Raw genomic sequence first — 10,494 nt, 5'->3', positions numbered from 1 at the left:
CTTTAGGATTCACCATTTGATTGTGAACAATGTCTTATTAAAATTAAGCCACAGTTTATGTCAGCCCAGCGCCATTGCCTGTGTGGGAATTCCCTTTCCCTGCAAAGAACACCTGTCCCATATGTTTCTGGGTGTTCCCAAATGCGTCTCACTGCACTTGGAAAGCAATGTAGGATGTTGTTTGCTGTTGCAGATGCCTGGGGCCTCTTCTGAGCTGAGGCTTCTGCATTAACGCCACTGTCTGTGCCAGAGGTTGGCTTATGTTATCACCTAGGCTGCTGCCAAAGCCCCACGCATGGGGTGAGGGAAGTCCCCCATCTTGTTACCCAGCCAGGGGTCCCCATAGGAGGGCTGCTTGGGCCCCAAGTGTGGTGCGCTCAGCATGGCAACTCTTCACTGAGAGGGTCTGGGCAGGTGAGTTCAACCATCAGCCCCTGTGAAGTGTCTGGAATGACTGTTCCCTCCCCATCTCTGGCCCTGGTATGGAATGCACTCCCACTGCCAAATTCCTCTTCCTGTGATAGCTATCTTTCAGGGATCACCAGCATCCTCCTGTGGTGACCCAAGGACTGAAGAGCAGATAAAACCAAGGAGGGTCTTGGAATGCAGGAATGGAAAAACCAGACCCTTATTGTCCTTCCCTCCCCGACGTTGTAACTATTAATGGATTTAGGTCCTCTTGAGCAGTAGAACTTGTCTCCCCTCTTACCCCATAGGGAGAAGGTATTTGCCTTACTCTTCCCCCCACCCAGTATATGTGCCTCATCCAATCAGCAAATGACCCGCAAGACCCCTATCCCACTCCTTGTACCAGAGGTGTAAAAGTGGGCTAAGGGCTCGTGTTCAACGTCGGTTCTCCCTTGAGCTGGCCTGCTGTTCTAACAGCGTCTCCCACTCTAAATAAACTTCATTTCCCTCCTATTCTGTCTCATGTCTGGAAATTCTTTTCCAACTTGCGCCCGGACCACGACATCTCTGTCAAGTCTCTGTCAAATTTGCCAGATGAGCCTGTATCCCAAACGTGAACACTGATGGAGATTCTTCTAGGCGGCTCCTTCATGTCTACGATCACATCACACATTTCATATTATATAACATACATATGTACTTACACTTGGTGGAGGGAGAGGGAAGCCTCCATCTCCCCTGGCCAGCATGTTTACCTCTTTCAGCTCTAGTGTAGCTGGAAGCACATACCAGGAAAACAGTAAGTGATTCTCTCTCAGTGAAGAGATCCCTGGGTGGTATTTATTTTCTTTGATCTCTTCTGAACTGCCCATTAAAATTTTTTTCTATCAATACCCATAAGGGCAAGGCCAGTGTGTCCTGCTCAAAACTGCACCCCAGCACCCAGCACCGCGTTTAGCACCTGATAGGTGCTCAATAAGGTGTGAATGACTAGTAGGTATTACTTTTTTTTTTTTTAGGTATTACTTTTCAAGGCTGTGAGGGGCTGGTTTAACAATGACTGGGAGAACGTGTTTGCATCCCGCAGGCCGCCCGGCTCCACCTCGACCCAGCCAGGTCCCCAGCGTTTCCGCCTCTGCCTGGCGCCCCGGGATTGACGCCTAGAGGGGCGGAGTGTCTGGCTCCAGTCCGGGTGCCTCGGCCCTTTCTGATCCGCAGGCTCGGCAGCCCAGGGGCCACCTCGCCTGCGCTGGGGAGGGGAGGAGAGGGGACCAGACTGCTCCAGGAACCGGTCTGGGCCGCCCCGGCCTGTGCCTCTACCCGCTTCCTGCGCCTCCCTCCAGCCTCCCGCAGCCTCCCCCATCGGAGTCTGCTCTGGGGCCTCCCCCACGCCCTCACATCAACGACGTCCCCAGGAGACTCCCGGGCCTCCGCCCTGCAAGGTGTTGGGTCTCTCTTCACTGAGAGAGAATCACTGTTTTCCTGGTATGTGCTTCCGCCACTTGGGTAAGACCCCAGCCGCCCGCAGACCCTCCCCCGTCCCCTCTCTCCGGAAGGGCCGCTTTCCCTGGGATCCTTCTGTTGCTGGCTCCTCCTCGACTCCAGCACCCTCTCCAGGCCTGTCTGCCTCTACCCTACGGGAGCGCTCCAGATGGGGCAGGTGGTGCCTGGTAGCACTCCCGCTTGGGCAGGCTGGGGCACCAGGCATTCTGGGACAGGAGCTGGGATGGGCGGGGCCTCTCACTAAGAGGATGTAGCCTGGCCCTTGGAGGTGACTGAAGGCACAAAACTCAAAAAAGAGCCCACAAGGTGCAGCCACTGCTGCTCACTGGGGCCCAGGGGTGGGGTCGGGGAGCCAGTCACTGGCAAGGGCTCAATCCTGGAAGTTAGGCTGCGTCTGGATCCCCAGCAGCTGGGCCAAGAAGGAGGAGGTGATGAGAGAGAGAGAGAGAGGGAGGGCATGTTTGAGCCGCTGGGCCGGAGAGATTTCAGGGCTGGCTGGGCAGGTCCGGTACTCTGCTCACACAAAACTGAATCTGGCCTAAAGGACTGCAGGCATTCCCTCCCCTCCATCCCCAGCCTGCTGTATCTCCTCCCCTTTGGACCTTTCAGTGGGCTTCTCAACTGCTCTCCTGGCCCAGCTTCTCCACAATGGCGGTGGTTCTAGGAGAGGGCCTGGTCTTGAAGCAACAATGCAGTCACCTCCACTTCCTCTCTTGATGCCTTCACTACCGCCGTCCTTTGTTCCCCTCTCTTGCCCTCTCTGTAGTTATCTCACAACTTCCTTTATTCTGCCATGCAAGCCCAATGGGTCCCCAGAAAGAACCAGGAGTCTTAGCTCTGAGAACAGGATATTCTTTCACTCACTCATTTGATCATTCATTCACACATGCACTTACTTTCGTTCACTCAATCCCTTTTCTTTCCCATTCCATCACTTACTCCCCCATTCTTTAGACACTTACTGAGCATCTACTGTATTCCAGTACCTGCGTGTTTGGTGGGAGGGGGGAAAGGTAGTCTGATGAATCAACATCATTGGTTCTACCTGTTTGTTCAAGGTGAAGAAGGAGAAATGAACACAAGTCAGCCCAATTTAAGAGAAAAAGCATTCAATCAATGCTTTGATTGAAGTGTGGCTGTGTGTTTATGTGTGGGCAGTGAAGATACAGAGGAAGGGAAAAATGTAATTTCCACTTAGGAAGAGCCCAGAAGTCTTCCTGGAGGTGGTGCCATTTGAGCCAGGCCTTGACTGTGAGGGGAGGGTTTGGATGTTGCGTTATTAGAGGGCATCCTGGACAGAGGAGCCTGGTGGGCTGCAGTCCACGGGGTCGCAAAGAGTCGGACACGACTGAGCGACTTCACTTTCATTTTTCCCTTTCATGCATTGGAGAAGGAAATGGCAACCCACTCCAGTGTTCTTGCCTGGAGAATCCCAGGGACGGCGGAGCCTGGTGGGCTGCCGTCTATGGGGTCACACAGAGTCGGACACGACTGAAGTGACTTAGCAGCAGCAGCAGCAGGGTGGATGGAACAGCAGGAACAAAGGAAGGCCCAGATGTGTAAGGGAACAGTGGGAAGCTCTGTTCATGGCTTGAGGGAATTAGAAGAGATAAGTCTGGGATTTCCCTGGTGGTCCAGTGGTTAGGACTCCATGCTTCCACCGTCGGGAGTGCAGGTTTGATCCCTGGTCAGAGAATTAAGATCCCACATGCCGCTTGGCACAGCCAAAAAGAAAGAAGTCTGGACAGGTAGACTAGGGTGGGCAGAGGACAAGCCATGTGCTCCCTTGTCTTTGCCAGCTGTCACAGGCCATGGGAGCAACCTTGTTCTGGGTGATATAGAGCCTTGATGAAAAGGTGAAAAGCCTTTTCCTCATGCTAAGAGTAATGGTAACATCCTTGTTGATACTAGAGTTCTTTAGTATTATAGGCAGCCTTAGATGGAGTGAGTTCTTCAATCTTGAGGGTGTGTAAATGGAGGCGAGGACACTAGATGTGTGTGTGGAGAGGGGAGAGCTGCAGGCTCTGGCCGCTGGTGGGGTTCAGCTAGGACAATGCTGAAAATTAGTTGGAGTGATGACGTCAGAGGTCCCCTCCCACCTAAAGAGTCCGTCGTCCTATCTGGGAAGGCCAGAGGGTCCAGCAGAGGGGATTCCTGGGAGTTTGGTCATTTATTCACTCATTCATTCCCTCATTTGCCCCTACACTCAATCACTCATTCATTAATTCATCACTTAGTTACTAAATCCTGGTCTGGGCAATCCTGTACTGAGGACTCAGCTGACACAGATGAGCTCCCAGTCTGATGGGGGAGCAGACCCACGACTGACAGTGACAACCCAGTGTCGTCATGGAGTAGGAATAGAGACTGTTTCATTTATTTTGTTGCTGAGTGGGGGTAGAGCTGGTACTTGGACCTGAAGAATTAATGCAGACTTTCATCCTCCAGCCAGGAAGCCCCCATCGGTGGGGTCAGAAGAAGGATATAATTGTGGGAAAAGAAGTGTCTGAGGTAGAAAATACTCTGGGTTCACAAGACTTAAGAGGCAGTCTTCCTCTAGACATGGACCACTCAGGACCAAGCCTTTGGGCTGAGGGTGCCACAAGCTCATCCGTCACTGGAAATGAGCCCGCTGGACTTGGGAACCTCTAGAGAACTCCTGGTCAGCATAAGCTGTAAGCACGTTGTGTAGAGTGGGGGTTAAACTTCTGGGCTCTGGACCTAGATCAGTGTGCAAGTTGTGGTGCTGGCTATTATCAACTGTGTGACTTTAGACTCTGCCTCTGTCATTTCCTCTGCAGGAGAAAAATAATCATAGTACTTTCCTGTTAAGGTGACGCCCAGAGACGGTAGCAAACATGAAGTGCTTACCCAGTGCTGGGCAGGTGAGAATGATGGGCTAAATGAAGGGCTAAAATGACAGTGATGATGCTGATCATGATTGTGATGATGACGATAGTGATATACTGTCAGCATTTGCCTTTAAAACCTCAGGGAGAATTTTGAGCACTACTTTGCTAGCATGTGAGATGAGTGCAATTGTGTGGTAGTTTGAACATTCTTTGGCATTGCCCTTCTTTGGGATTGGAATGAAAACTGACCTTTTCCAGTCCTGTGGCCACTGCTGAGTTTTCCAAATTTGCTGGCATATTGAGTACAGCACTTTCACAGCATCATCTTTTAGGATTTGAAATAGCTCAACTGGAATTCCATCACCTCCACTAGCTTTGTTCATAGTGATGCTTCCTAAGGCCCACTTGACTTCACATTCCAGAATGTCTGGCTCTAGGTGAGTGATCACACCATGGTGGTTATCTGGGATCTTAGACATGCAAATTCTTGGGCTCTGTTGCAGCTCTGCTGAAGGTGGGTCCCAGTGATCTGTATTTCAGTAAGCCCTCTGGGGACTTCCCTGGTGGTCCAGTGGTTAAGACTTTGCATTTCCATTGCAGTGCATGCATGCTTAGTCCTCTGTCGTGTAAGTCTTCTCCAACTGTTTGCAACCCTATAAACTAGCCTTCCAGGCTCCTCTGTCCATGGGATTTCCCAAGCAAGAAAACTGGAGCAGGTTGCCATTTCCTTCTCCAGGGGATCTTCCTGAACCTGAGTCTCCTGAATAGCCAGTGAATGCAGGTTCAAACCCTGGTTAGGGAACTAAGATTCCACATGCCTCTCATTGTGGCCCAAAATAAAAAAGTCCTCTGGCTGATTCTGATGCAGGCTGAGGTTGGAGAACCATTGACTAGCTATCACTGAAGATCTCATCTCAATTCGCCTTTCCAGGACTATGATTCATCAGGTGTGTCTCATGCCTTCTGCATTTAGGGCCCTGGTCTGTGGGCTTGTGGGAGAGGCACAAAGATCAGTAAGATGGGATCTCAGCCATCAGGGGGCTCCCAAGTTGGAAAGGGGAGACAGACACCCATGGAAATATTCACTGGAGTAATAGACCAGAGCTGCTGAAGAGACACAAGGGTCAGTTCTGTAATAAATAGCAAAGGGGAGGGAGACCTTCGTGGGCTGCTGGGGCCTCTGCAGAAAGATCTAGTTCTTGATAGTAAATTGATTCAGCCTTGCTGGAAGTCTTCTCATAAGTCTGACTGAATGAAACCTTTCGTATTTTATGCCTTGCTGTCATGTTGGTGGCCAGGACTCTAGGTTTGACGTCAGGAGTGGTGATTCTAGACAGCTTCCTAACTGTGTGACTCTGGTTGGTTCACTTTTCATCCCGGGGTCTCACTGTGTCCATCTGTAAGATGAGGGGACTAGACTGAGTCCAGTGAGTCTGAGTCCAGACATCTCTGGAGAGAGGGTAGGGTTGGGGCCCAGAGGCCTTCTGGGTTTCCTTCCCCTCATCTTACAAATAGCTGTGAAAAGAAGAGAAGCAAAAAGCAAAGGAGAAAAGGAAAGATGTAAGCATCTGAATGCAGAGTTCCAAAGAATAGCAAGAAGAGATAAGAAAGCCTTCCTCAGCAATCAATGCAAAGAAATAGAGGAAAACAACAGAATGGGAAAGACTAGGGATCTCTTCAAAAAAATTAGAGATACCAAGGGAACATTTCATGCAAAGATGGGCTCGATAAAGGACAGAAATGGTATGGACCTAACAGAAGCAGAAGATATTAAGAAGAGGTGGCAAGAATACACAGAAGAACTGTACAAAAAGATTTTCATGACCCAGATAATCACGATGGTGTGATCACTCACCTAGAGCCAGACATTCTGGAATGTGAAGTCAAGTGGGCCTTAGGAAGCATCACTATGAACAAAGCTAGTGGAGGTGATGGAATTCCAATGGAGCTCTTTCAAATCCTGAAAGATGATGCTGTGAAAGTGCTGCACTCAATATGCCAGCAAATTTGGAAAACTCAGCAGTGGCCACAGGACTGGAAAAGGTCAGTTTTCATTCCAATCCCAAAGAAAGGCAATGCCAAAGAATGCTCCAACTACCGCACAATTGCACTCATCTCACACGCTAGTAAAGTAATGCTCAAAATTCTCCAAGCCAGGCTTCAGCAATACGTGAACCATGAACTTCCTGATGTTCAAGCTGGTTTTAGAAAAGGCAGAGGAACCAGAGATCAAATTGCCAACATCCGCTGGATCATGGAAAAAGCAAGAGAGTTCCAGAAAAACATCTATTTCTGCTTTCTTGACTATGCCAAAGCCTTTGACTGTGTGGATTACAATAAACTGTGGAAAATTCTGAAAGAGATGGGAATACTAGACCACCTGACCTGCCTCTTGAGAAATCTGTATGCAGGTCAGGAAGCAACAGTTAGAACTGGACATGGAACAACAGACTGGTTCCAAATAGGAAAAGGAGTTCGTCAAGGCTGTATATTGTCACCCTGCTTATTTAACTTATATGCAGAGTACATCATGAGAAGTGCTGGACTGGAAGAACCACAAGCTGGAATCAAGATTGCCAGGAGAAATATCAATAACTTCAGATATGCAGATGACACCCCCCTTATGGCAGAAAGTGAAGAGGAACTAAAAAGCCTCTTGATAAAAGTAAAAGAGAAGAGTGAAAAAGTTGGCTTAAAGCTCAACATTCAGAAAACGAAGATCATGGCATCCAGTCCCACCACTTCATGGGAAATAGATGGAGAGACAGTGGAAACAGTGTCAGACTTTATTTTTCTGGGCTCCAAAATCACTGCAGATGGTGACTGCAGCCATGAAATTAAAAGACACTTACTCTTTGGAAGGAAAGTTATGACCAACCTAGATAGCATATTCAAAAGCAGAGACATTACTTTGCCAACAAAGGTCTGTCTAGTCAAGGCTATTGTTTTTCCAGTGGTCATGTATGGATGTGAGAGTTGGACTGTGAAGAAGGCTGAGCGCCGAAAAATTGATGCTTTTGAACTGTGGTGTTGGAGAAGACTCTTGAGAGTCCCTTGGACTGCAAGGAGATCCAACCAGTCCATTCTGAAGGAGATCAGCCCTGGGATTTCTTTGGAAGGAATGATGATAAAGTTGAAACTCCAGTACTCTGGCCACCTCATGCGAAGAGTTGACTCATTGGAAAAGACTCTGATGCTGGGAGGGATTGGGGGCAGGAGGAGAAGGGGACGACAGAGGATGAAATGGCTGGATGGCATCACTGACTCGATGGATGTGAGTCTCAGTGAACTCCGGGAGTTGGTGATGGACAGGGAGGCCTGGAGTGCTGCAATTCATGGGGTGGCAAAGAGTGGGACATGACTGAGCGACTGAACTTCCCCTCATCTGCATGATGAAGAGCCTGAAATTGTCCTCCTGCCTGCTTTATCTAGTGAGATGAACTGTCCTCTTTCTGAGCTGTTTTTCTTACCTGTCCAGAAAGTTCTCACAACACCTGTCCTCTTCACCTCGCATGGCTTTTTATCATGTTGAGCACAAACTTCAACTCAGAGGCTTCTTGATGCCTAAACCCTGTTTCCTGGCATTCAGGGTGCTCAGTGATAGATTTCCAGCTTTAGGATGGTTACTGCCTCTGACTGCATCCTGTTCTGTTCCCTTAAGGCCTCCCACCTCACCGCTCTTCTCAGCTGATTCACTCTGCGGTCCAGCTCTAGCGCTGCCTCAGCCACGAAGCCTCCCAGACTACCCCAGCCCTCAGTGCCATCCTTGGACCATCTTGCCATTAAAAAAAAAAAAAAAAAAAATTTATTTGTTTGGCTGCCCCTGATCTTAGTCTCAGTATGTGGGATCTAGTTTCCTGACCAGGGATCGAACCCAGGTTCCCTGCATTAAGCTCAGAGTCTTAGCCACTGGACTACCAGGGACGTCCCCATCTTGCCATTTTTAAGGCTTGACTTTAATTTTTCATTTGTCGACATTGAAGCCTACTGACAGACGTAAAGTCTTCGAAGGGAAGGCCTGAGCTCATAGTGATGGACGTTAGGGTCCTGACTCCTAGAACAAGAGGGCCCAGAGAAAGCCGGAAACTTGCCCAGAGTCACACAGCACGTTAGTGGGGAAAAAAAAAGGCCGGAACCCAGTTGTCTTAGGCCCAGGGGGAGACGTTAGGCACGTGGTCAGTGAACTAGAGGCAATGAGGGGCAGAGGCCTCAGAATCAGACTGACCTCTGTTGCAGTACAGCTCTGCGCTCGACAGCTGTGCCACCTGGGACACCTCACCTGCCCTAAGTGACTGTGCGGGGGGTTGAAACGAGGACGTGGTGAGGCCCAGCACACAGTGGGTGAAGGTTGCTGCCAGGTGCTCTCTGTTGCGCACCATGCACTTGTCCATCCCAGCCTGCATTCCGCTCCCCTCCTTCTTTCCCTAAGCACCGAGCACTTGATTCTGTTGGCCTGCCATGAGAAATCCCATGTGTGTGTCAAGTCTGCCTCACCATGTCTCTTGCAGAAGTGAGAGGGAGAAGGGAAGATCCTGGTGGTCTTTTAGTCACTAGTGGCTACAGAGGGGCTGGGGTGGGCGCCCGGGGGCTGAACTCTGTGGTGCCCGTGGTTGGAATTAGGTAGGTGTCACTTTTAGAAAAGTCACACTGCCTATTTTAAGGAAGTGAGGGGGTGTGCCCTGGCCCTGGCCAGCAGCTGCTTGATGCTGGCAGGCCGGAGCGTGAGGCGGCACCCCAAGGGTGAAGAGTCCTAGCAGGTGGCTCTGGTATCTCTCTGGGAGGCTGCTGGCAGCTCCCTGGCTTCCTGCCACCTTCTGGCCTGACCCTTCGTGGATGGATGGAAACCTGGTGCCCGTTCTGTCAGTTTTCCTGGCTGGGACCGGGAGTGATCCCAGAGCAGAGACCCTGTGGGGAGGACGGCAGGGGCTAGCAGTGGGGGTGACCAAGTTTGGCGGTGGCTGGAGGTGTAGTGAGTGTCCGGCTGGCTGCCCAGTGGGCGGGCACAGGGCCCCTGACATGGCTGTGGCCCAGCTGGCAGGCTCTCTCCTTCCTCTGCGCTGAGCGGCGGGCACAGGAGCCTCTGTGCGGGGCCCTAGGGGAGGAGGGCAGTCTGAGAAAGGGCCCAGGCTCGGTGATAAGGGCTGGCTCAGAGGGCTGGAGCCGGGAGGGGGAGGAGGAGTGGGAGGCGAGGCGATCCCTGCGTTCGGAGTTGGAGCCAGCTGTCAGAGTCTCTGACCAGTGTCTCTCCGAGGAGGGTGCGACCAGCTAACGGGCCTCCGCAGCAATGATCCAGACTGTTGGAAATCACCTACGAAGGGTATGGAGGGTGGGTGGAGGAGGGAGGTTTGGAGGCAGACGGGAGGGGACTGGAGTCTGGGGATCCCAAAAGAGAACGGAAGTTTCCATTTGAAGTCAGAAGTCCTACATCTTCTCTCTCCCTTTCCACTGGCCATTTTCTAGCTCTCTCTGCAAGGAGAAATTTCAGAACTCCTGGGCTGGTTCATTATAAGCAACAATCACCAAATAAGCCCCAGGGGCCATTAGGCTGACTAGCTGGGTTGTGTAGAATCATCTTCAGCAAGTTCTTTGCATCTGGGATTCTATTCTGGGGGTGCGTGTGTCTCCCCATGGAGTTCCGTGCTTGTTTCTGCCGGATGACTGAGCTCTGTGGTTCTGCGGTGTTTAACTCTCAGGGTTCAGGGCTCGAAGGGCTTGGAGCTGCTAGAAGTTA

At 50.8% G+C, this 10,494-nt stretch overlaps 1 protein-coding gene across 4 annotated transcripts in view; it reads left to right on the top strand.

Moving 5' to 3' along the window:
• Positions 1-1,617: 1,617 nt before the first annotated feature.
• The window catches only part of ACOT11 (acyl-CoA thioesterase 11), a 61,692-nt gene continuing 52,815 nt past the window's right edge, over positions 1,618-10,494 (top strand). The window contains exon 1 of one of the 4 annotated variants that reach the window (XM_070367975.1): positions 1,618-1,893. Coding sequence is in view for 3 of the 4 variants with exons in the window: in XM_070367976.1 (XP_070224077.1) it covers positions 10,048-10,080 (33 nt within the window). In the remaining variant the exon portion in view is untranslated. Of the gene's footprint in view, positions 1,894-9,908; positions 10,081-10,494 lie in introns of those variants that run through there. The other 3 variants (XM_070367976.1, XM_070367974.1, XM_070367973.1) reach the window with 3 other exon arrangements.

Source organism: Bos mutus, chromosome 3, assembly GCF_027580195.1.
Source record: "Bos mutus isolate GX-2022 chromosome 3, NWIPB_WYAK_1.1, whole genome shotgun sequence".
In the NCBI taxonomy this organism is placed as follows: domain Eukaryota; kingdom Metazoa; phylum Chordata; class Mammalia; order Artiodactyla; family Bovidae; genus Bos; species Bos mutus.
Note: the sequence above shows the minus strand (reverse complement) of the source record. Positions and strands in the feature narration are given on the sequence as shown.